Here is a 27,875-nt window from a genome sequence, read left to right on the forward strand (position 1 = left end):
CACTGACAGCCGCTAGAGGCGCTTGCGTGATTCTCACTGTGAAAATCACAGTGAGAGCACGCAAGCGTCCATAGGAAAGCATTATGAATGCTTTCCTATGCGACCGGCTGAATGCGCGCGCAGCTCTTGCCGCGCGTGCGCATTCAGCCGACGGGGAGGAACGGAGGCGGAGAGGAGGAGGAGAGCTCCCCGCCCAGCGCTGGAAAAAGGTAAGTTTTAACCCTTTTCCCCTTTCCAGAGCCGGGCGGGAGGGGGTCCCTGAGGGTGGGGGCACCCTCAGGGCACTCTAGTGCCAGGAAAACGAGTATGCTTTCCTGGCACTAGAGTGGTCCTTTAAATATAAGTGATCTTTAGAAAACTGGGGAAATGACTTTTAACATTTGTGGAGTATTCACAAACATGAAATTATTAAAAAAAAATTGCAAAATCAACTACACATTGTATGTCAAATTGTTGAAATACATTTTAAAAAATATCTATTTTTCCAGCTAAGCTGTTGGGTCTAAAATATGCATTCTGTTTCAATTCCGCTCATTTCACCACAGTATGCCAGGGAAAAGACCACCGTGTGGGACTGTCTGATTATAATAGGGTACGGCACATTAAAATGTTTTATGAAACTTTTTACTTATGAAAAAAAAAAAGAAGAAAAAAAAAAAGTTTTATGAAACATGGTTTCAAAATTTCTCTCCTTTTTTTTTTTTTTAATCTTATCAAAATTCTTTGACGTTGGTTGGCTGTGAGTGATGACGAGCCGTGTTCTATGACATCCGGAGTTCCATGTTCCTTGTAGCTAGATGGACTAGGTAGACCCAGGCTTACACACAATGATAGATTATTTAGAATGAGGTGGCCCTTACAAACTATTTAATTTTTTTCTATAGGTGAAGGTGGTTACAACTCTCTCTCTACCTTCCTTGTGACACTTCCCCATGAGTGCAGCAAACCGAGCAGAGCCTCGCTGTAGAAAAAAACAAAACAAGTTAGATTGGCCAGTGTTTCCCTTTTCATCATATTCATCATCTGTTTCCCTACCTACAGTCCCCAGCCGGGGAACAAATGCCTTATGCTGCTTTCTGGAATTGTAAACAACTGCATCCCTGGGGTTGACGCCAGCGCAGCCTGCGGAAATGGCATAATAACATTTCACACAGCCTGAGACCAGGGACACATTTGTAATTTGTGTCGGTTAACAAGATAATGCTCTTGTAGAACAGACACAGTCAGAGAATTCCATTGACGTTACCTTAAATGCTTTCATGTGCGCCAACATTGAATGGAGTAAATGTGCTATTTTAATTTATCTGGGATGTGGTTTCAGCTTTATCTAATCTGTATGCCCCATACCTGAAACGTGCTCGGTTTCACCTGCAGTCTCGAAGTTTGGTTGCGGAGACCCTAGATGGAGCCCGTCGTCTCCAAGGGGTGGAGTTGAGGCAGTATTTACTCTCCCTCAGTGAACTAACAGGTGCACTTAAATAGGGCCCTCAACAGTTCTTTTTCATGTCAAACTCTTACCACTCAAAAGTACTGGATTTTGGGTACAATCCTGAATTTGGGCATCTGTTCTGCCATTCTTAGTCTGTTCTCTGATGTTCCACTTCTGGGGGGAGTATAAAAAAAGTCTGTATATAGTGCAAGGTGAGCAGCACACCGTTAGTTGTGTTTGTGCTGGGTGGAAATTAACTCTGGGGATTCTGTCCATATCCACGCACAGCACATGGACTAGCGAACATAATTACCTGGCATGTATGCCATGCTGACACACAGTTACCCAAACAGTTACTCCTAAAAAAAATAATAAAAAAAAAATCTTACACCTGGTCCTGCTCACTTCTGTCTTAGTGAACAGACTGTATAAACCTCATAATAGCTGTTGTAGAGTGTGGATCATAAAGTCATCTGCAGATATTTGTAAAGACACATCCCACTCTGGCGCTGTGGGTGTGGCCTCCCGAGAGGTTGCATCAGCCAGCCACTCATGGTTGGGTGTACCTATAGTGACACCTACAAATGAACTAATCTGCCGTAGGCAGATTATTGGCAGCTCTCACTTTATTAACTTTTGCCCTCACAGGGCCATTCAGAAGTTGAAATCCAAAAGGCAAAATTTGAAATTACAATTCCCATGCTGTTGGAGACTTTTTCGAATTAGCTAGTTTCACCCCCATTTTGCCATTAGGATTTCAATTCACTACAAATGAACATTTTATTGAATAACCCGGTCGGCACACCAACACTCAAAGGGTTACAGTTGTATTCGATGGTTAAAGCTGCTGGCCAGGAAGCCTTTTTTGTCTCAAATTGCAGGTTTGTCCTTTAACATCAAACGCCCCCAGCACCCAGGATACTTCAATGGAATTGTTTTGTGGCTCTGCCAGACAGCTTTATGGCAGGGACATCAAAAAACACACAGCGATTAATTGAAGTCCATTTATTAAAGCCAATGCTTCCAGCAGCCTGTTTGCCACGGTATCTGGATTGCCTGTGTGCAGTGCACATGGAGAAGTACAATAAAGATTTGTCTCAGAGACACTGATGGGAATATTTATTGTCTGGTCTTTGAAGATGAAATAAAACAGGTGGTTCAGCATAAGTAAATCTGGCACGAGATCGCTGTCTCCAAGCGAGCCTATCATGCCAATCAACGTTACCCAGGTCAGGAGCTGCAGATGGAGAATGAACCCTTTACTAAACGTTGAATTGTGGAGGACTTTTCAAGGAGTCAGACATTTAAAAGGTGTTGCCACATTGCTACTCACCTGTAAACGAATACCTTGTCATGTTGCTGTGATTAACGCCAAATGACCAAAGTTGTGTATTTTGTCATCGCATACTGCAGCTCGCTACTTAGTGGATAAACCCCAAAGTCTATACGGTTCTGGAGTACAGGTTCAGCTGGTGAGTGCTGCATCTTGGGATCTGTGAGAAGCACTGGAAATCTCCAATAATCTTCATAATTCGTCTTCATGGCGGGGAAGTGGTCAGTAAATCCAGCATTTCTCACCTACCACCTTTCTTCCTGTGTTGTTAACACTTTCACTGGTTTGATTATCACTGTTTGCAACCCAAAAAAAATAAAAAAAAAAATTAGATTCAACGTGGCTGGCTGAGCATTGTGTGGTTTACAGTCCACTGATTGCCTTTTCCCTGTTTGATTGGGTAAGCTGGAGATGTGAAATGGGAGCTGGATGTGTTGGCAGACTATTTCCAGACACTGATCGCTGCCAATATAAATTTCCACCTATACTACAATACCAGTTTTGTTGGCGACACCGCAGTTACATTTTGCCGGAGTTACTTGGTAACACTTGTGCCAAACACTCTGGGAGAACGTGGCACACTACTGTATTAGGATCTTACTGTTGTGGTGCCAATACCTGTGTGCGCTATTTTGCTGTAATCTTTACTTTTCTTTTTTTCCATCTTTGTATAAAACCTGCATATAAAGTCAGTCCTATTGCTGTATTTTCCATATATTACCCATCTCTTTCTGTGTGTGCGTATATGAGAAAATGACAACTTGTCAAAATAACAAATAAAAATCCAGTGGTTTCAGACCATGAATAATGGAAAGAAAATACATTCATATTCATTTTTAACACAATACTAATGTTTTAACTTGGATTATGGTCTTGGTCTGGTGGTTCTCCATCCCCACTTTGACCTGGTTGTGTGGCATAAAGCATTGTCATGTTGGCAAAAACAAACCTCAGAGTTGGGAACATTGTCAGAGTAGAAGAAAGCAGGTTTTCTCCCAAGATAACCTTTCATGTGATTTATGAATCCTTCACAAAGATGCACCTTCAGCCTTGCTGAAGCTCCTCCAAACCATCACTGATCCCCAACCAAATTACACATTGGGTGCAAGACACTGTGGCTTGTAGGCCTCTCCAGGTATCTGTATAACCATTAGATGATCAAGTATTGGGAAAATCTTAAAAAATTGGACTCCAATCATTATGGTCTTTTGCAAACCTTAGCTTGGCTCCTCTTGGTTTCTTTTCGAGTACCTTTTTCTAGCTTTGCATGATTTCAACCCTGCCCCTAGGAGCCTGTTTCGGACCATCCTCAACGTGCACTTCACCCAAGCTGCAGTTTACCATTCTTTTTGTGGGTCACTTGATGTCATCCTGTGCTTGTTGAATGTCATTCTAATGAGTTGGAGGTCATTCCAGCCAGTGGACAAGTGTGTACATATAGAGGTCGCAGCTGCGACCGGGCCTGTCACTCCAGGTGGCCCGGCCGCCCTGCTGAACTCTGCAACCGGGTGCCTGTCGCCATGTTTTGCAGCCCAGGGCCGCCGTCCAAGGGGTCCATCGGGTGGCTCATGCTGTTAGGGCCACCCGATGGGTATGGATTTTCAGGGGGCCCGGTCAGCGCTGGGCGCTTTAACAGCATGACCCGGCCCCCTGTGATGACATCAAAAACTGGGAGGAAGTGACTGCCCCAGTCACTCCTTACAGCATACAAAGAGCCCGCGTGAGAGGAAGGAGTCTCATCTACAACGAGATGCTGATTGGTGCAGAGCGATGTTTTGGCGCACATGATGCACTAGCCTCCCAATGCTTCTCTATAAGAAAGCATTGGATTGGCTGTGATCGTCAGAATTGATAATCTTAGCCATAAAGGCAGGCAGGCCACAGAGAGCAGCATGTTGAGGGAGAAAAGGTATGTCAATCTTCTTTCCACGTATGTGGCTGGGGGTGCATCTACTAAACTGCTACAGACAACTATAGCATTACGAATATATAGTTATTATTATTGGTATTTACATAGCGCCAGCTTATTCTGCAGCATTTTACTGTAATGGTTGTATTCCTAAACCATAAATGTCCTTCAAACTATAGTAAATGTGTTTATAAATCAGTCTGTATGTATAAGAAACTTTGCTCTTGTTCTACGTTGCATTTCAGTTATAAAAATTAGTAAGTAACCTAACATTTCTCAAAACCGCTTTCCCCTACAATTAAAGTCATACTTTGTCCATGCGTCTCCTTGTTATATTTATGCAAAGCACGGTTATATTTGTTAAGGGACATGTAGATTATATTATTTTAAAAACAATTTGTTTTTTCTCAGCTTCATTTTGTTAAAGCGGCACGGTCATGCCGAACTTACATTTTTTAAAATAGATTCCTCTTCTCTCCCTCTGTCAGGATCTGTTCTTCATTTCTTCCTGTCTGCTCTGGTTTTCTTTAAAACATAAGACAAAGTAGGGACTATTTGTCTTATGGAGGTTTCCTACACCTGACCAGTGGAGGAGCAAAGTGTGCTTCATTTCCAGTTATCAAAGCAATTTTCCCATAATTCTCACCTTTGATCTGTGATCTTGCAATGCTTCCTGTCAGTATTCCCGAACGTCCTGTCATTTTAGACAGAACGCTGGCGAAACTAGTGAATTTCGTCCTAACAGAATGAGAACAGTTTGTTCATTCATGTTGAGATGCATTTCGGGAGTTTGTTCTGATCGGAATTTCATTTATATGAAAACTCCGATTCTATTCGTGCCGTGGCTGCATCTTGCAGCCGCTTAGTAGATAACTCTCTAATTCCCACGGTATCAGGTAGCTATCTACCTATCTACCAAAATGCTGAAAAACCTAAATTGGTCTTTCAGGCAAATTTACTAATACTAAGTAAAGATTACTTAGTTTTAGTAAATTCTGCCCTACTCGCTATACTGCGAGTAGGGGCATGTCTAGTAAACAGTGAGCATACTGTAAAAAACAAAACAAAAAAAAGCCCCTAGTGTCCCCCCCCCCTCCCGAACCCCCACCCGTGCTGCGCGAGTGGGGCTATCACACTGAATGAGGGAATATTGCCCCACCCCTGAGTAGTGGCTGGGGGCCCCTAAATAACAATAAGGGGGGAAACCTATCATCCTCCCCCCACCCCAAAAATATTTAATAAAGCCCTCCCTACCCCCCTCACCATAAAAATAGTGAGGGGGCAACAAAAAAACAAATCCCTATAAAAAAAAAAAAATAACTTACCATTTGATGATGGTTTTTTTTTTTTCTAAAATCTTATTTTTTCAGCCCCCAAAAAGGCCAAATAAAAGGCCACAATACCCGTCAGACAAAAAAATACGACGGAAAAAAAACTGACGCAAAAAAAATCCATCTTCACCCATGGAGGGCACGGCGCAGACTGAGCTCCGCAGGGAAAAACCTTCCCACACCCTGCAATTGGGCTCAAAGCGCTCTGATTGGTTGGCTTGAAATCTACCAATCAGAGTGCTCTGTGTCATTTTACACAGCGTGGGGAAAGTTCTTTGGAATTTTCCTAATCTGTGTAATTTGACTCGTAACACTCTGATTGGTTGCTATGAGATCACGGATCTAAGGTGAGAATTGTGGGGAAATTGCTCTGACCACCGGAAACTAAGCACACTTTGCTCCTCCGCTGGTCATAGCTGGTCAGGCATAGGACACTTCCATGAGACAAATAGTCCCTACTTTGTCTTATGTTTTAAAGAAAACTAGAGCAGACGGAAAGAAATGAAGAACAGATCCTGACAGAGGGAGAGAAGAGGAATTGATTAAAGAAAGGTAAGTTCGGCATGACAGTGCCGCTTTAAGTTGTGACTTTTTATTGTGTGTTTGGAACATGCAGTAATTTGTGTTATGGTACCATACACAAGACACATGGTTTATTTTGTTTACTAAATGGGAACTTCAAATTGCATACAAAAATAGTTTGTGTGAAAATTCTCTCTTTTTTTTTTTTCTGGAAGCTCTGCTATTTTGGCCTGTTTTTTGAGATCCCCACAATAAACCCCACAGTTTCCAAGTGATTCATGATAAAGTGCAAAATATTTGAAATGTAACCTTTTGTCAAAGTGTGTAGATTTTTCTGTAACAGATTTGAATTCATGGCAAAATGAACTCATGTTTTTCTATCTTTCTTTCTCTCCGTAGCATTTGTCCAATGGTCGCCAACCCCCGCATTATGTCTATGACCCAGCAATGTTTGCCTTCCGTTCTCTTAGCACCGTAAAACCTATTAGCCCTTTAGTTCCCGTTGAAGAGCCTAAATGTGCCTACTAAACGAAGATTCGTGTTCTATTCTCAGGACCTTCGCAGATCGACCAATCCGCCTTCAGCAGCACAAACCTGTCTCTATAAGCAATAAGGATGCTTTAAACAGACTGTCTTCTATAACGTTTTGCTAAGACCAGCATTGACGACCTGTCAAAGATAATGAAAAAATATAGTAGTCTGTATAAAGTTAAGCAAGTATATGCTTTTCAATATAGTACGTTAGAATGAAACAAAGGTTGGTGGATCTAAAGACTGGACAAAGTGGTGGTTTTGGTAAATTAACACAGATTGATTTTCGTAGAAAATGGCAGAAGTTAACCAACTCTGAAACAAAGGAGTAAAAGAACAAAGGGTTAGAACTTGGGGGGAAATATGGATTAAAACTAAAAATATCAGGTTTGCCTTTCTCCAAGATCTAAATATTCAATATTTGTATGTAAGGAAACCTTAAAAATATTTTTAAGAAGTCTGGATGTAAAGCGGGATTTAGAGATGGTTAGGAGTAATCTCGTCCAGTGAGCTAGCCTTCCAAGATGCCTTAGAGTTTGCTTTCCATGAGCGTTCTAGCTTTGAATTAATCGAACGCGCATGGATGGTAGAATGTATCGTTGGCATGCATTGAGACAGAATATACTGTGTGATCAGTGTGACCAGGAAACAGATGTTCTGCAGTTTTAATGATGCATGGATATTATTGCGCTACAGTAACCAGAAATGTTTTTTTTATTTTTTTATTGTTTGTGTATCTTACTGCAATGCCATTAACATCTAACATGGGATTGCGTGGCCAGATCTCCAGGTCAGGAGTAGGTAATCGGCTACTGTAATCCTCTGTCCAACACTCATGGATCACGGAGAGTAATCCATGCATGTAAATTTTTTGGCTAACATGGAACTGCCCCACTTGCCTCATGAGTCACCTGCAGACAAATGGTGCTGTAGTTAAATACATGCACACCTCCCAATACTACTGCTCTAGGCAGGGAGGTCCTGGGCTTAGACAGGTGTTCCACCTGCTCTCTGGTGCCTGATGTATGTCTGTATAAAGAGCCATTCTGGGGCACATTCGAAGAGTGGATCAATCACCAGGGAAACCAATTAAATGCTTCATTGGCTTGTTGTACCTTTCGTGGTTTGACCCAGAATGTCTCTTTTTATCCATAACCGATCAAGTCTGGCTGTGGATAGAGTTTGGAGATGTACAGAAGGTTACCCCATGCCCCTGGTGGATGCCTGCGTTGCTTCTTTTTGGAAATCTTCTTACTATTGACTTCAGATAACCTGATTTAGGAATGCATAAAATGTTTAGGCCCCATTCCTGGGATAACAATCTGCTTCACGTTCTAAGTGATTCCTCCTTATTCAGTAACTCTGGAAATATTGTGTGTGTGTTTTTTGGGGGTTTTTTTTGTACATGTCCACTACGAGCTCCTTGTGGCCATCCCTTACTGCTGGCTGGAATGAGGCATTCTAATCAATATTAAAACATCAACTTATAGAATGGAAGTAAAGGAATGTTTAAAAGGAAAAAAAGCTTGATTAACCAGTGAATATCCAGCTTCTAGAACAAACAACGTGCAGGAGAAAGGAATGGAAAACGAAATATTACAACTCTCCAAGTGTGTGACCTTATCAAAGCATTAAACTGTACCTGGCATGGTGGCACTTTACAGCCAATAGTCATTATATCACTTGGTCATCATTCTAGAAACTGAATAGATAAAATGATTTATTTTTTACCTTTTCAGTTGCTAATTGCATGTTTTGGCATAGAGGTAATCTCGGTTTTAGTGGGTGCTGGTACAATAGGGAGCCAAGGAACCCAATGAATGCACCTGACTCTGTACACTCATGCATTGAATTGGGAATGAGGCTCTTGGACCTGCGCAAACGCAAAGCCTGCAGTAGATATTTAGATGCAGATCTCAGGTAGATAGAACATTTTATTTCTATATTTACTTATCACTTTGCAAGCACAAGCGTAGGTTACATTTAAAGGTTTCCAGACGTGGAACTTGACAGATCTGATTTGAAAGCCCCAGAGGTCCCATAGAAAGGCTGCCTCCTGTATGCAGTTATGCATCTCTGTGTAATGAAGACCCACAGTATGATGATAGTATTTGGGCAAATCCAAGTCTCCGTCACATGTGGTATTAATAGTGCCTTAACTTGGCATTAGGAGCCATGATGGATCCGAGAATAAGTGCAGGTCACTTTTTTATTCAGTACATGGCTTTCTGATTGCCAAAAGTTTCAAGGAGAGTCAGCAAAAAATTCCGGGATCCCAAAAATGGGGTTTTAATAGTAATGGATACCTTGTTTCACCACTCCCACTGCACTAGACACCGGGAGTGGGTCTGTCTGTAAAGTCACTTGCTCTGTAAATTGGTAACAAATCTAGCTCCCTAGGCTGAAATCGGTGAATTACAAGGACACTATTGTGTGCAGTGCCCCTGGTGTTTGACTCCTGCCATGTAAAGCATTGCTGTTTTGGAGATACAGTGTTTGTTACACTGACGGCAACTAGACGGTGCCTTAACTGCGTGAACAGAGTCACTCAGCTACTTGACATTTGATATTAAAGGGACACTATAGTCACCTGAACAACTTCAGCTTAATGAGGTTGTTCAGGTGAGAACTATCTCACTAACTCATGTAAACACTGTATTTTCCGAGACAATACAGTGTTTACATTGAAAGCTAGGAACACCTCCAGTTGCAGTCACTCACAGTGAACCAGAGGGACTTCTGAGTTGATGGAGGCATAATATGCCTCCATCCACTTAGATCTGCTGTCAGCAGAGCACAGGGCAGCAGTGTGCACAGCCTCCTGTGATTCAGTGTCTCCTCCCTCTGCATGCAGACACTAAACTTTCCTCATAGACATTCATTGATTCAATTCATCTCAATGCTGATGCTGATTGGTCTGCCCCTGATCTGCCTCCTTGTCAGTCTCAGCCAATCCTATGGGAAAGCACTGTGATTGGATAAGGCTATCACATGTCAGCAGACTGCTTGTTTTTCCTGAGTCTAACAGCATACGGATTTACAGCTTCTGGCTTGAATACAGTAAGATTTTTACTATATTTATGGAGGCATGAGGGGGCCAGGGGGGCTAGATGGTCGTGTTAACACTATAGGGTCAGGAATACATGTAGTTGCACTGGTGACTATAGTGTCCCTTTAAACATTGAATCAATACATCTTGTAGAGAAACATTAAATGCAATACTTCTCTATGAGAAGCAATTGATTGGAGGAGTGTGACACTTGTCATATATCCGCTTATCACCACAATGCTTCTCTAAGTAAATTTCTATTGGGTGTAAAATTTTAATGGGGGGGGGGGGGGGGGATAGAGGGGATGACATTTTGTACAGTATAGATTCCCTTTAAAATTAAGATGCAGATCGGAGAAAGTAGTTGCACTGTGAGTATAATAGCGATGTGGCAATCCAATAAGCCAGTGAATGTTCTCTGTAAAACAGGAGGTTTCATTGGAGTTTAAACACTTTCTCTTAGTAAATGTATCTCAGCCCCACTACCTCCGGCAAATTGATTGACAATGTGTTGTTGTCTTTTACCGAATCAGTTTTGTGCTTGAAGTTTTCATTTTTAACGTGGCACTGTCACCATCACTATCCCCATCGAACTTGGCTATCCCAAAATCTAGCTGTCTAAGCGTGAAGGTGGCCATAATTTTACCCTCCATGTCCACCCCTCCCAGTAACCGTTACTAAGAATAACAAGGCGGCCGACCAGGCCCTGTGATTTGCAGAGTTACTTTTGGCTTTCCAATATGGATAAAACCGTGAATAATTCATTCAATCTCTGATGTAGCACCAGGCCCAACATGCCCAAGGCTAGCTAGAATTCGTTTATATATTTCTGTTTTACAAAACAATGTAAAAATGATCAGCGCGTGGTGTATGCAGTTTTCAACGCGGACAGAGCTGCTGTCAAAGTAAAAAGAGTTCCCCCTAAAATTTGATACTGTAAATGCCCCGAATAAAATGGAGACAGACTAAAATGAATCCATTATACCGAACACAGCAGAAGAGAGCAAAATAATTGCGGATATTTACGAATATGTGAGTTGTTTTGAATTCGCCTGGGTTTCAGATTTAAGGTCACAGCAGCTGAGCTGGAAACATAGCTTACCTGGAGAATTTGTTCCATGTTGGCTGAGTTGGCTTCGAATTTGAAATTCCTTGGTGAATATTAGTGAGTGACCGTGGACACGATACAGTTTGTTGGATGTGTTATGATTTGTTCTTATTGTTTGCTGGGTTACGCATTTCACCCTTTGCTTGTGCGATGGGTTAGGACACACTGCTTTTATTAAAAAAAAATGCCGTATAGAATTACAAATAGCTAGATAATAAAATACAGCTACAGACAGACACGGTTATCCCACAAACTAGATATATCCAGGTTGGATCAGATTGTGCTGGTCTGATACTAACAGATCTTCAGTCATTTATAAGGACAGCATGTTATAGGACTGTTTTTACTTTAATAAAAATGCCACTGTTTCTTTAATGATAACTTCCCTGTAGTCAGCAGGTTCACTCTCTAACAGATATAGGTAAGTGATCGATTCAGAACAGGCCATTAGGATTTGCTGAACAAGGAATAATAAGCACCGTTTGTTTTGTAACCCTTTCGGTGCCAGGGCACTGCACTGGCCTTGCACTGGAAGGATTGAATGCCCAATTAAATGCAAATCTTTTAAACCATGCGCTAAGTGATAAGTGCACCAAGAAACGTTAAATGTTACGTGAAAATAAATGATTTTAGTGCTGTTGGCTATTTTTTGAATATTAAAGGAACTGACTGTCACACACTCCTGTAGCTACAAAACTATTTTTGTACACATATTTTTGTAAGAGAGGTGTGTTTATTATATTTTTTTCTCAAAGAGCTTTTCTAGTGTAACAGCTACTAAATTGTAGATAACCACTTGTTATTTCTATGGGAAAAGGTTTGGTTAACACAATAAGTGCTGGCAGTGCAATGCTTTGCACATACCCACATCTGTGGCACTTGGCTGGTTAAAAAAAAACAAAAAAATGCATTCACCATTCAAAAGGAATTTTTCTTTGCTTCACAAGCTCTGTTGCTTCTGAAAGAGTTAAATAAAAATTAAAAAAGCATAAAAAAAAAAAAAAAAGAATTATCAGTCGAGTGGTTATATAGCACGATTATGCTATTTTAACAGAAAAACGACGGACGCTCTCCAGCGACCAAAGTGTTGGCGTATTCTCCCCTTTCGCACTGGGGGTAACAGTTTCCATTATAGGATTCTATAGGCACCGAAGGTTAATTAACCCTTTGAATGCCATGGTGGGGACAGTAAAACCCAAATGCTTGTGTCTCTTTTGTGTTTTGTAGGGTTAAAGAGGTGCATTGAATAATGGAGAAACAATAACCCAAAAACTTGCATTGTGCGTTTTTTTTTCTAGAGATGAATTTAGGCAGCATTTCATTGCAGTAGGTAGTTAATGATATGAAGCTCCTGTGGGTAATTCCAATGATGTGTGACGCAGGTATGTGGTCGTAGCCTGGTTTAGGTGACAAAACTAACTACTGTAACATGGAATGTAAGCTAAAATGGGAACGGTGGCGCAGCCCCCTCAATGTACCTAAAACATGTCTCCAAGTCTGCTTTTGGGTATAAAACCATAGACTGTAAAGGTGGCTATGAAAACGAGAAATAAATCCTTTATGTCTACATCCTGACTCCTGTCGTCTTTCCTATGTTGAATCATTCTCCTAGACCAGCTGTTCACCCTACACGTATACTGGCATAAAGCGTTGTGCATTATTCAGTAGGTTTTTATTTATTTTTTGTTTACTTGCTAGAGCAGATTATTTTAGCCCTAAGCCAGTGACTGCCACCTGGGCATCTCCGAACGGAGTGGCTGGCTGTGCATTATGGGAAGTGTCATTCGCAGACCTCTGTGATGCCAAAGTTGATTATAACTGGGTTATTCAATAAGCAAAAAGAATTGCAAATTTGAGGTCAAAACAACCATATTGGTTGGCATAGTTTGGTTTAAAGTTTGGAACTTTCTGGTTCAAAGGGTTATTGAATAACTTTGCTGTCTCTCCATTATAATGTCCATTGCTATAATCTCACATATGTTGCTACCGGCAGCCTATTTAAGTGTATGCCTCTATAAAAATATTACAGAGCTGGAACTGCCCTTCCACCAGAGATGACTATGATATAAAAACATTGGCTTTTAGCTGTTCCTGTGCAGACTCCATCCTTCTATCCTAAGGCGTCTGAGAGCAACACACTGAGGCAGATACGTTTTCAGCAGATGAGGTATGATCAAAGTGACACTATAGGCACTACAAGTTTCTCAATAAAGGGTTTTTGGTGTTTATATCATGGCCCTGCAGTGTCACTGCACAATTCTCTGCCATTTAGGAGTTAAATCACTTTGTTTACTCTTCCTTGCATGTGACTTACGGAGCCTTCCTACACACTTCCTGTAAAGAGTCATCTAGTGTTTACACATCCTTTATTGCACAGCCTATTTAGTTTATAATTTTATTAAAGACACGGAGGCTCATATTATGCATAACTCTTTCTTTATTTCCTCAGCAGCAAAGATAGAGGAATATAAATATTATCGAAATTGAAAGTAAAAACTGTACAGGCATAACAGGCAGCCAATCACATAACATAGGAAGTAGCTATATAAGGCCTGTGTCTCCCACAATCCCCCTCTTTCTTTGCTGCTTCCTCAGACAGCTAAGTATCCTGTTTAGCTCTCTTACTCATTGCAATTGAATTGTTGTTATTTTACTGAATTTACTTGCTTTTATTATTATTGCATTTATTATTTATTGTTATTTATCTTATTCTTAAATTTTACATTGCTCGTTTTCACACCTTAGTGTGCCTTTGGGTTTTTTCCCTTTGCCGGGAGATTGTCTCCCTGCCCTCCCCTGCTCCCCGCGGGTGCCAGCAGTGGTTTTCTGCCGCGGCCGTTCCTTACTTCGCGGCCACGGCTGCGTGCACTCCCCTGCCCGCTCACGGACTCCCCACGCGGGCAGAGTGCACGCGCCCCTTCCCCTGACGGGTGCACGACCGCGAGCACTTCCCTCACGTGCGGCGGCCATCTTGGACGGACCCCCACGAGGTCTGCATCCTAGCTGCCGTGCGGTCGGTCGCCTCGATCTCTCCTGGGCACACTAACGGTCTGATTACTATTATTGTTCTATACTCACTTCTGTGCTGTGGGTTACTCAACCCTTCACTTCTCTCCTGCCCCACTTCAATAGCTTGCCATTAGATTTGCCAATAGATTGCCATTATGCAGGATAGGGATGATGGGCCTACAGGTCCCTCTGGGGACTTTAACATGGAGAATGCTGAGAGTGCTATGGCCTCTCAGGAATTTCAAGCCTTGCTTGAAGCCACTATGGCTTCCTCACTGCAGAAGGCTATTGCCTCAGCCATGGGGGCTGTCTCCTCCTCCTTTACCCACTCCCTCCATTCTATGGTTTTGCCTGCAATGGCCTCCCCGGCTCCCCAGGGTGGGGGGTCCCCTTCACCTACCCAGACAGTGCCTGGGGCCCGTAAGGCTAAGGCCAAGTCTAAAAATGTCGTCTCCCACTCCTCGATGCAGGCTCTGCCTGCCATGACTGACACGCTAGAGGCGGTCACAGATGGCGCGCACCCCACACGCAAAAGAGCCCCTGGCCGGGCTAAAAAGGCTAGATTGTGGAAACGGGCTAGGGCCCTTGATGATGGGTCGGATTCCGACCGGAGTGTGGAGGACGAATCCGACATTATGGAGTATGACTCCTTTGATGATATTGAATCTGGAGAGGATTTGCCCCTTACGGGCGTGAACCCCTCGGGGTCCTCTGCCAAGGCCCGGGGTCAGATATTAGGCCCCTCTGGGGACGACAAAGCAATCCTTGACCCGCAGGCTAACCCCCTGTTTGATCCAGACGACCTGCGTCACCCCAGGTCCGCTGAATGGGTCCCCCCGGACCATATTGCCCAGTACGTGGCTAAGCACATCCGCACGCCCCTTTCTAGAGAAGGCCGCAATAAACTGCGCGCCGAATGCCCGCGCCCTACCCTCCCGGGCGCTGCCTGTAAGACCCCAGACATTGACCCGCAGATTGCCCAGTTCTTAAATAAGTCGGGCTGGAAGCCCAAGAAGGGCCTTGACCATTCCCTGAAGGGGTGCCAGGACAAGATCCTGGATACGCTAGGACCCCTCTCGAAGCTATACGAGCTTCTCGATTCTGCCAGGACTGGCGACTCGGTCTTAGATATTGATGTGGCCGTGGGTTGGGTCCAAAGAGCCATATGCTTACTGGGGAACGCCAATACGGCGATGTCTACAGAGAGGCGTAAAGCTATTCTCTTAAAGATCGACCCTAAGCTGGTCACCATGAATGTGGCGGAGCCTGAGCCGACCGATGAGGGTTTGCTGTTCGGCACCTCCTTCGTTAAGGACATGGGATCGTATGTCAAGACCTTCACTGCTATTGACAAGGCACAGGCGAACATGAAGCGCGTGTTCGCGCCTAAGGTTTTCGGAGGGGCCGGGCGTAGCAGGAACCGTCCACCCGGCCGTGGTTTCCGAGGCGCACTCCGCGCAACCAGAGGTTCCTTTTTTCCCTCCCGGGGATTTCAGGACCAGAGAACCCCTCCCTTCTTCCCAGCCAGAGGTCGGGCTTGGGGCTCCAGATACCCCCGCAGTGGTACCCCCAGCAGACGTCCTTACGGTGAGTACCCTTTCTTTCCCTCCCGTTCAAGTGGCGGGGAGGCTGGCTTTATTTTACAGAGAGTGGGAAAATATCACCTCGGATGCTTGGGTTCTGCAATGTGTGAAGGGGTATCGCCTAGAGTTTGTTTCCATGCCTGTCCAGTTTTGTCCCCCCAGAGAACTGTCTCTTCCACCAGATCAGGACGAGATGATTTCCATGGAAGTCGTGGAAATGTTTGCCAAGGGCGCTATAGAGGAATTGCCGTTCGCCGCCGCAGGTTTTACGAGCAATCTGTTCCTAGTACCCAAGAAAGGGGGCGGAGTTCGCCCTGTGATAAATCTTTGCCCCTCAACGCCTTCCTACGTTACCAACACTTCCAGATGGAAGGCATACACTGCCTCAGAGACCTTCTACGCCAGTCGGACTGGCTAGCCAAACTGGACCTGAAGGACGCTTACTTCATGGTACCCATTGCTTTGGAGTTCAGAGACTACCTCCATTTCACATGGCACGGGCGTCGTTGGCGCTTCACTTGCCTGCCTTTCGGTCTCTCCTCGGCTCCCTGGTGCTTCACCAAGCTCATGAACCCCGCGGGGTTCGTCTCATTATTTACCTGGACGCCATTTTGATTTTGTCCCAATCAAAGGAGGACCTCCTCCTACATCTGGAGTGGACTACCAGCCTGCTACAGAAGCTGGGTTTTCTGATCAACTGGGACAAGTCGGTCCTAGTTCCCGCCCAGTCCATAGAGTTCCTGGGCTTCAGAGTGGATTCCGTCCAACAATTTCTGTTCCTACCGTGTTCAAAGGTGAGAGCCATCCAGAAGGAAATTCGAAGGGCTCTTCGTGTCTCAGACTTGTCCGTCAGACAACTGGAGAGAATAATTGGCCTTCTCGCGGCCTCTATTCAAGCGATCTTCCCAGGCCCGCTACATTACCGGGCCCTCCAGCGGCTCAAAGGGTCACACCTTCGGTCAGGTCACTCCTACAAGTCTCGGATACGTTTGGACGCGGAGTCCAGGGACGAATTGGTGTGGTGGTTGGCACACATGGAGGCATGGAACGGGAGAGCAATTTTCGGCTCCATCCCAGACGTAGTGATCGAGTCCGATGCCAGCTTGCACGGCTGGGGTGCTCGTTGTGGCGACGTTTCCACAGGAGGCAGATGGTACGACATGGAGAAGTCGTTACACATCAACTGCTTGGAACTCCTGGCAGGGGCGTTCGCGATCCGCAGCCTTACCCCAGGACGGGCGAATTGCTGCGTTCTCCTCAAGATGGACAACGTGTCGGCGGTCCGCTACATAAATCACCTGGGGGGTACGAAGTCCAAGATGTTGGCGATTCTGGCAAAAGATTTCTGGCAGTTCTGCCTCTACAACAACGTTTCGGTAACAGCGGAACACATTCCGGGTCTGGACAATTCGGGAGCGGATTGGAATTCCAGACACTTAAGATCGTGGTCTGGTTGGTGCATGGAACGGGCAGTGGATCCCGTATCTGCCCCTCTATGTTTGATCCTGGAATTCCTCACGTCCCTGTTTGACTCGGGCAAGGCATACCGCACGATCAATCTCTCCCGTTCGGCTATTTCGGCCGGCCACAAGGGTTTGGATGGTTCCCCTGTAGGCAGACATCCTTTTGTATGTCGTCTTCTAAAGGGTATTCGCCTTGCTCGTCCTCCTCGGCCTCGTTTCTCTGCCTTTTGGGATGTCAACGTGATGTTGCAGTTCCTCTCATCATGGTACCCTAACCAAGAACTGACTTTAAAACGATTGTCATCCAAGTTGGTGATGCTACTCTGTTTGATATCTTGGCGATGTTGGCGATTCTGGCAAAAGATTTCTGGCAGTTCTGCCTCTACAACAACGTTTCGGTAACAGCGGAACACATTCCGGGTCTGGACAATTCGGGAGCGGATTGGAATTCCAGACACTTAAGAGACTCTGGAGATTGGCGTTTACACGCTTCGGTGTTCCAGAGCCTGGACATGCTGTGGGGAAGATTCCAGATGGATCTGTTCGCATCTCGGCTGAACACTCAGCTGCCGGAGTTCTACAGTTGGAGGCCGGACCCGGCAGCGGTGACGACAGATGCCTTTCTCCAAGAATGGCCACGGGGTCATCTGTACGCTTTTCCCCCGTTCAACATGATCGCGCGCACGATCTCGAAGATGGTTCGCCACGACTGTCGTATGGCGTTGATCACCCCTCTATGGAGATCTCGACCATGGTTCCCTCGCTTGATGGAGTTATCGATAGATTACCCTCGGCTGATACCTGTCTTCCAGGACCTCCTTCTGGATCCGGATGGGAACTCACAGGAGCTGGTGTTGCAACACCAGCTACCCCTGATAGCGTGGTTCCTTTCAGGGGACCTTGGACTGTCCCAGACGTTCCGCAGGCAACTCTCCTGCTCCTCGATAATGCCTGGGCCCCAGGCACCCGTACAGCCTATCGAGCTTCATGGAGATCGTGGTCTGGTTGGTGCATGGAACGGGCAGTGGATCCCGTATCTGCCCCTCTATGTTTGATCCTGGAATTCCTCACGTCCCTGTTTGACTCGGGCAAGGCATACCGCACGATCAATCTCTCCCGTTCGGCTATTTCGGCCGGCCACAAGGGTTTGGATGGTTCCCCTGTAGGCAGACATCCTTTTGTATGTCGTCTTCTAAAGGGTATTCGCCTTGCTCGTCCTCCTCGGCCTCGTTTCTCGGCCTTTTGGGATGTCAACGTGATGTTGCAGTTCCTCTCATCATGGTACCCTAACCAAGAACTGACTTTAAAACGATTGTCATCCAAGTTGGTGATGCTACTCTGTTTGATATCTTGCAAGAGGGTCTCTGACGTCAGGGCCCTGGATTGGGACGCCGTTGCATTCACCCCAGAGGGTGTTACTTTTGACATATCCAGGAGGACTAAATCTGCATCCAAGTCATTTTCATACCCCAGATTTTCTGAGTGTCCGGCGCTCTGCCCGGTGGATTGCATCAAAGTTTATCTGGATGTTACGCGCTCTCTTCGCTCAGCCGATCTACACGATTTGTTTGTATCTTTTAAGTCTCCTCATCGGCCAGTTTCGACACCTACTCTGGCACGTTGGATGCGTTGGCTGTTAGCCTCTGCGGGTATAGACACCTCTGTATTTACGCCTCATTCTGTGCGAGGCGCGATGGCTTCGAAAGCTTCCTCAGTCGGATGCCGTCTGGAAGATATTATGCGAGCGGCAGATTGGTCCCGAGAATCGACCTTTCGAGATTTCTATTTCAGACCTATTGAACACATCGCATCTCGAGTGGTGGCACAGCTTTGAACTTGCATAATATGAGCCTCCGTGTCTTTAATAAAATTCTCAGATTTTACTAGTAACATGACGTAAAGTCATGATATTATTAAAGACACGGAGGCGAGTATTATTCCCTCCCACCCTCCCGGTGTGGATTTGGGATAGGAGATGCTTCAATACTATTCAGGTATGTTTTTTCAATCAGGTCTGTATTTGTATCATGTATTTTTATCATGTTTTGGATGATTTTGAACGCTTTTGCTGGTTTCTAATTCTATATATTTTATATTTCAGAATCCAGTTTTATGTATGGCTCCTCACGGTTATGTTTGGTAAGTCTACAGTTTTGAGTTTGGAAATTACCATATTTTTCTATCTTTTGTAGCTTGAAGTTTTTGCATTGTTTCCCGTTTCCTGTTTGGATCTAATGGAACATCGTCCATCTAACCTGGTCTTCGGTTTCGCAAGAAAGAGGGGGATTGTGGGAGACACAGGACTTATATAGCTACTTCCTCTATTATGTGATTGGCTACCTGTTATGCCTGTACAGTTTTTACTTTCAATTTCGATAATATTTATATTCCTCTATCTTTGCTGCTGAGGAAATAAAGAAAGAGTTATGCATAATACTCGCCTCCGTGTCTTTAATAAAATCATGACTTTACGTCATGTTACTAGTAAAATCTGGGAATTTCTTATTTCCTGCTCTGTTAATAGCCTTCTAGGGGTGATTTTAAAGTTCAATTTACAGAGCAAAATATTAAAAAACCTACTAAAGTAAGTTAAAATATGATTAAAAATTAACTTTTTTTTTTTTCCTTCCATCTCTGTGAGCGACTGCCAGGGGAGGTGTGGCTAGGGTTGCATAAACAGAAACAAAAGGGATTTAACCCCTTAAGGACACATGCCATGTGTGACATGTCATGATTCCCTTTTATTCCAGAAGCTTGGTCCTTAAGGGTTAAAGGGACACTATAGTCACCAAAACATCTTTAGCAGTTTTTGTGTATAGATAATTTCCCTGCAGCCTCAATGCTCAATTATCTACCATTTAGGAGTTAAATCATTTTAGTTTTGCAACCCTAGCCACACCCCCTTGCATGTGACTTACAGAGCATTCCTAAACCTTTTCTGTAAAGAGTCATCTAATGTTTATACTTCCTTTTATTGCAAATTCTGTTTGATTTAGAATTTATCTCCTGCTCTGTTAATAATGTGCTAAACCCTGTATGAGCCTTGTGTGTGTAATTTAAGTTCGATTTACAGAACAGAAGATAAAAACTTCACTGAAAGTGAAACCATTTTATTTTCATGCAGGCTGTGTCTGTCGTAGCCAGGGAAGGTGTGGTAGGAGCCGCATAAACAGAAACAAAAGTGATTTAACTTCTAAATGGCAGAGAATTGAGCAGTGAAACTTCAAAGGTGATAGCTATACACCAAAACTGCTTAATTACGGTTGTTTTGGTGATTGTAGTGTTCCTTTAATCATACCTCACGTTAATTCTAACGTGTTTTTTTTTTGTTTTTTGTTTTTTTTAAATGTATGTGACTAATATTTGATTATTTTTTCATCTTAATTTGTGTTCACTCCAATGTATGGCTGATGTAGGGCCTCTCTTAGCTACAAACTGTACAGATGCTGACATCCTTCTAAACCAGCTTGCGAATATATCAACACCCTGCGTTCGAGACACCTACCAAGGCAACTAAATCCAGCAGCTTCACAGCTCTGCCCTTTGGGATTTCATGGTCAGAAATGCTTCGGATGATTTCATATTCTTATTTCAGTGGTTAACGTAAAAGGGAAGTGCTTGACAGTATGTAAAACAGCTATGACAAATCTTAACTATTGGGACTGTCCTGAGAAGACGTGGCCTGTTGGCCGATATGCTCATACACTCTTAAATAAACTCTATTTGTCTATTCACCAAGACCTTGCCGTGATGTACAATTACTTGCTCCTATCCCTTTTACAATAAACCATGCCCGCTTATTGCCCCATTACAATAATACTAGACCCGCTTATTGCCCCTTTACAATACTATGCCCACTTATTGCCCCTTTACAATAATACTTTACCCGCTCATTGTCCCTTTACAATAATACTATGCCCGCTCATTGCCCCTTTACAATAATACTATGATGCCCCTTTACAATAATACTATACCCGCTCATTGCCCCATTACAATAATACTATGCTGCTCATTGCCCCTTTACAATAATACTATGATGCCCCTTTACAATAATACTATACCCGCTCATTGCCCCGTTACAATAATACTATGCCCGCTCATTGCCCCTTTACAATACTATGCCCGCTCATTACCCCATTACAATAATACTATACCCGCTCATTGCCCCTTTACAATAATACTATACCCGCTCATTGCCCCTTTACAATAATATTATTATGCCCCTTTACAATAATACTATACCTGCTTATTGCCCCTTTACAATAATACTATGCTGCTTATTGCCCCTATACAATAATACTATACCCGCTCATTGCCCCTTTACAATAATACTATATCCGCTCATTGCCCCATTACAATAATACTATACCCGCTTATTGCCCCATTACAATAATACTATGCTGCTCATTGCCCCTTTACAATAATACTATACCCGCTTATTGCGCCTATACAATAATACTATGCTGCTTATTGCCCCTATACAATAATACTATACCCGCTCATTGCCCCATTACAATAATACTATGATGCTCATTACTCCTTTACAATAATACTATTCCCGCTCATTGCCCCATTACAATAATACTAGACCCGCTTATTGCCCCATTACAATAATACTATACCCGCTTATTGCCCCTATACAATAATACTATACCTGCTTATTGCCCCTATACAATAATACTATTATGCTCATTACTCCTTTACAATGCCCGCTCATTACCCCATTACAATAATACTATACCCGCGTATTGCCCCATTACAATAATACTATGCTGCTCATTGCCCCTTTACAATAATACTATGCTGCTTATTGCCCCTATACAATAATACTATACCCGCTCATTGCCCCTTTACAATAATACTATATCCGCTCATTGCCCCATTACAATAATACTATACCCGCTTATTGCCCCCTTACAATAATACAATGATGCTCATTACTCCTTTACAATAATACTATACCCGCTTATTGCCCCTATACAATAATACTATGATGCGCATTACTCCTTTACAATAATACTATTCCCGCTCATTGCCCCATTACAATAATACTAGACCCGCTTATTGCCCCATTACAATACTAGACCCGCTTATTGCCCCTATACAATAATACTATACCTGCTTATTGCCCCTATACAATAATACTATGATGCTCATTGTCCCATTACAATAATACTATACCCGCTTATTGCCCCATTACAATAATACTATGCTGCTCATTGCCCCTTTACAATAATACTATACCCGCTTATTACCCCTATACAATAATACTATGATGCTCATTACTCCATTACAATAATACTAGACCCGCTTATTGTCCCTATACAATAATACTATACCTGCTTATTGCCCCATTACAATAATACTATGTTCGCTTATTGCCCCTTTACAATAATACTATGCTTGCTATTGCCACTTTACATAATACTATGCACCCTCATTGCCCCTTTACAATAATACCATACCCACTCATTGCCCCTTTTCAATACTATGCCTGCTCATTACCCCTTTACAATAATACTATGATGCCCCCTTACAATAATAATATAACCGCTCATTGCCCCATTACAATAATACTATGCCCGCTCATTGCCACATTACAATAATACTATGCCCGCTCATTGCCACATTACAATAATACTATGATGCTCATTGCTCCTTTACAATAATACTATACCTGCTTATTGCCCCATTAAAATAATACTATACCTGCTTATTGCCCCATTACAATAATACTATGTTCGCTTATTGCCCCTTTACAATAATACTATGCCTGCTACTGCCCCTTTACATAATACTATGCACCCTCATTGCCCCTTTACAATAATAATATACCTGATTATTGCCCCTTTGCAATAATAATATACCTGCTTATTGCCCCATTACAATAATACCATGCCCGCTTATTGCCCCTATACAATAATACTATACCTGCTTATTGCCCCTTTACAATAATACTATGATGCTCATTGTCCCATTACAATAATACTATACCCGCTTATTGCCCCATTACAATAATACTATGCTGCTTATTGCCCCTATACAATAATACTATACCCGCTCATTGCCCCATTACAATAATACTATATCCGCTTATTGCCCCCTTACAATAATACTATGATGCTCATTACTCCTTTACAATAATACTATACCAGCTTATTGCCCCTATACAATAATACTATGCTGCTCATTTCCCCTTTACAATAATACTATGCTGCTTATTGCCCCTATACAATAATACTATACCCGCTCATTGCCCCTTTACAATAATACTGTACCCGCTTATTGCCCCTATACAATAATACTATGATGCTCATTACTCCTTTACAATAATACTATTCCCGCTCATTGCCCCATTACAATAATACTAGACCCGCTTATTGCCCCATTACAATACTAGACCCGCTTATTGCCCCTATACAATAATACTATACCTGCTTATTGCCCCTATACAATAATACTATGATGCTCCTTGTCCCATTACAATAATACTATACCCGCTTATTGCCCCATTACAATAATACTATGCTGCTCATAGCCCCTTTACAATAATACTATACCCGCTTATTACCCCTATACAATAATACTATGATGCTCATTACTCCTTTACAATAATACAATTCCCGCTCATTGCTCCATTACAATAATACTATGCTGCTTATTGCCCCTATACAATAATACTATACCCGCTCATTGCCCCTATACAATAATACTATGATGCTCATTACTCCTTTACAATAATACTATTCCCGCTCATTGCCCCATTACAATAATACTAGACCCGCTTATTGCCCCATTACAATACTAGACCCGCTTATTGCCCCTATACAATAATACTATACCTGCTTATTGCCCCTATACAATAATACTATGATGCTCCTTGTCCCATTACAATAATACTATACCCGCTTATTGCCCCATTACAATAATACTATGCTGCTCATAGCCCCTTTACAATAATACTATACCCGCTTATTACCCCTATACAATAATACTATGATGCTCATTACTCCTTTACAATAATACTATTCCCGCTCATTGCCCCATTACAATAATACTAGACCCGCTTATTGCCCCATTACAATACTAGACCCGCTTATTGCCCCTATACAATAATACTATACCTGCTTATTGCCCCTATACAATAATACTATGATGCTCCTTGTCCCATTACAATAATACTATACCCGCTTATTGCCCCATTACAATAATACTATGCTGCTCATAGCCCCTTTACAATAATACTAGACCCGCTTATTGCCCCTATACAATAATACTATACCTTCTTATTGCCCCATTACAATAATACTAGACCCGTTTATTGCCCCTTTACAATAATACTATACCTGCTTATTGCCCCATTACAATAATACTATGTTCGCTCATTGCCCCTTTACAATAATACTATGCCTGCTATTGCCCCTTTACATAATACTATGCACCCTCATTGCCCCTTTACAATAATACCATACCCACTCATTGCCCCTTTACAATAATACTATGATGCCCCCTTACAATAATACTATAACCGCTCATTGCCCCATTACAATAATACTATGCCCACTCATTGCCACATTACAATAATACTATGCCTGCTCATTGCCCCATTACAATAATACTATGCCTGCTCATTGCCCCATTACAATAATACTATGCTGCTTATTGCCCCTTTACAATAATACTATGATGCTCATTACTCCTTTACAATAATACTATACCCGCTCATTGCCCCATTACAATAATACTATATTCGCTTATTGCCCCCTTACAATAATACTATGATGCTCATTACTCCTTTACAATAATACTATACCCGCTTATTGCCCCTATACAATAATACTATTATGCTCATTACTCCTTTACAATGCCCGCTCATTACCCCATTACAATAATACTATACCCGCGTATTGCCCCATTACAATAATACTATGCTGCTCATTGCCCCATTGCCACATTACAATAATACTATGCCTGCTCATTGCCCCATTACAATAATACTATGCCCACTCATTGCCACATTACAATAATACTATGCCTGCTCATTGCCCCATTACAATAATACTATGCCCACTCATTGCCACATTACAATAATACTATGATGCTCATTAGTCCTTTACAATAATACTATACCCGCTTATTGCCCCTATACGATAATACTATGATGCTCATTACTCCTTTACAATAATACTATGCCCGCTCATTGCCCCTTTACAATAATACTAAACCCGCTTATTGCCCCTTTACAATGCCAGTCTACCCACTCCTTACCCCTTTGCAGTAACACTGCATAACTGCCCTTATACAATAACACTGTGTCTGTATTTTAGCTGCCATTTATAAGCACACAATACAGATAACGGAGCTGTTGCTTTAAGACTTGGCCTGCTTTCACATTTTACTGTAAAAGCCATTCTGAGCCAGCTGGCCTTCAAACAGCAAATGTATTGGATGTTACATAATCCAGGGGAATGGCTGGGCCCAGACACCTTTCTGTACATCACTGTAAATTGCAGCGGATTTACCAGTCAGTGCTGAGCGCCAGAGAAATCAAGTTCTAACAAAATGTAACATGATTTGGCCGCACAGGTAAACACTCGAGACAGAACCGTGTTACAGCTCCAGCCCTGCGTCTCCTATAACGTGATTATACACACAGTGGGGCACATTCACTTAACTGTGATTTGTAGCGAATTGAAAACTCCATTTTCAAATTCAGACTAAACAGCTGAGCTGTGACTATGTGACTAGCAGAATCGGAGGATTGTTTCAAAATGTCTTTTTTTGCTTTTTGAAATTCAATTTTCATTTTACTACGATGATTCGCTGTTAAACGATTCAGATGTCCGAATCATAATGTTGTTTTTTCTGCAGCTATACAGTACAGGACGATGTCTAAAGAGAACCACGTCAAAAAGACCCACGGACGTTCTGTTTATGTAACGGAAATTTAACAGGAACTATGACTTCTCAGGATATTGCGCCATTGAATAAAACATTGATAATAATCTATAACGTGTGCAAACCTGTTTTTTTTTTTTGTGTGTGTGTTTTATTTTTCTCTTTATGTAACACTCCATTTTCGTTTAAATGTATATTAAAGATTAAGTAAATGATATCACAATCTAGCTCAGTCATGGCACAGCCAGAGCACAGAGGAATAGCATAATGTTCAATATTTGATGTAAAGCATAGTGTTTGAATACAGAGAAATTCAGTGTCGGCCAGGATTTGGTAATATGTACATGCAGAAAGTTCTGCCGCCCAGCTGTTTAGGCTATACGTGTACTGACTGAATCAAAGTGTACCTCGGCCAATCAGCATACCAGACTGCGCGAAATGGATCAGAAGGTAGCAGTTTCTTTTCAACGTGGATTGTGTAACATGTAACCAGTAGAGGGCGCCTGTTTGGGTTCCCTCTATGTTATATACATAATGTATATAGAATGAAAATACCACACTTCTAAAAAACAGTGGTTATTGGCACTCAGGGCCCTTTCATACTGCATGTTAAATCGTGGAGCCTACCAGTACCCGATAACATGGTACGTTTTAATAAAACACATGGTTATTTTTTTTGGTTTCCTTCTGTGTGAAAAACCAATCTCTATAGGACATAAACATGACGACCGTACATAATCTTCACTATGGACATATCTAATCTTCCATGTGCCCTCCTGACCACCCACCCTTTCTGTTCTTTGCTTTTAATCTTCATTGCTATTGTTAAAGGCCCAATAAATTCACCCAGACCACACCATCTCAATGACGTAATCTCGGTACAGTGGTCATTTAGTTCTTCTGTCTGCAACTTTTGCAAGTCCTCCCCTTCTAACCCCGCCCAGACTTTCTGTGACTGTCCAATCGCAGACTTCCCAATGCAGCTCAATGCATGCAAGGCAGGTGCTCTGGGCAATTCCTGCCTCTTGAGTTTATCTCCACTGAGCTTAGCAACCAGGAAGTAACAGGACCAGCTGTCTGACAGCCAGGAGGTGTAACAAGGTTCATTTATATAAGTGTCAAATTTTATTTGAAATCTGCACTTTCTCTAAAATGAAAAAAATAAAAATGTCAGCAGCAAAAGTGTGGACTGTGCCTTTAAGTCATTTTCCCAGCAGTGTGGGAGGTTGCAATGAGCTGGCTACAGCTGCCGGACATGCAGTAATGGATATGTTAAAAATTACTTTGGATGATGAGTTCATCGTTTTTAAGGGTCAGCCACTGTTCACAAACAAAGTCGGCTATTTGTCTGAAAGGAAGAGAGCAGAATAAGCTGGAACCACCGTCAATGTCAGAGCCAAACCTTGTTCCTCTTAGCTAGGGTAAACCTAAGCTTAAAGTTTTCACAGATGACATAAAGGCCACGTTTATTCTTTTAAAGAGTCCAAGAAAAAAAGACAGAGAAAGGTAAATACATCCATTCTTTATAAGTGTGAAATCGCTCCTATCTTGCTAAGGGACTTGCATGTCAAACAGGTCAATATAAACTCAAAACATGGATCAGTGTTTGTAAAGTGCATGTATGTACGTATCGGGGAATGTGGTGCGACTAAGAGTAAGGAGACTACCCCAATTCTCCCCCCAATAATGACAAACAACGAATATTGGATG

At 42.7% G+C, this 27,875-nt stretch overlaps 1 protein-coding gene across 1 annotated transcript in view; it reads left to right on the forward strand.

Moving 5' to 3' along the window:
- Nucleotides 1–8,899, forward strand: part of LOC134587604 (uncharacterized) — a 107,934-nt gene extending 99,035 nt beyond the window's left edge. The window contains exon 5 of the mRNA XM_063444105.1: nucleotides 6,924–8,899. Within this exon, the coding sequence (XP_063300175.1) occupies nucleotides 6,924–7,052 (129 nt within the window). The 3' untranslated portion in view covers nucleotides 7,053–8,899. The remainder of the gene's footprint in view (nucleotides 1–6,923) is intronic.
- Nucleotides 8,900–27,875: the final 18,976 nt, after the last annotated feature.

The sequence above is a fragment of the Pelobates fuscus genome, chromosome 2, assembly GCF_036172605.1.
Source record: "Pelobates fuscus isolate aPelFus1 chromosome 2, aPelFus1.pri, whole genome shotgun sequence".
Taxonomy (NCBI): domain Eukaryota; kingdom Metazoa; phylum Chordata; class Amphibia; order Anura; family Pelobatidae; genus Pelobates; species Pelobates fuscus.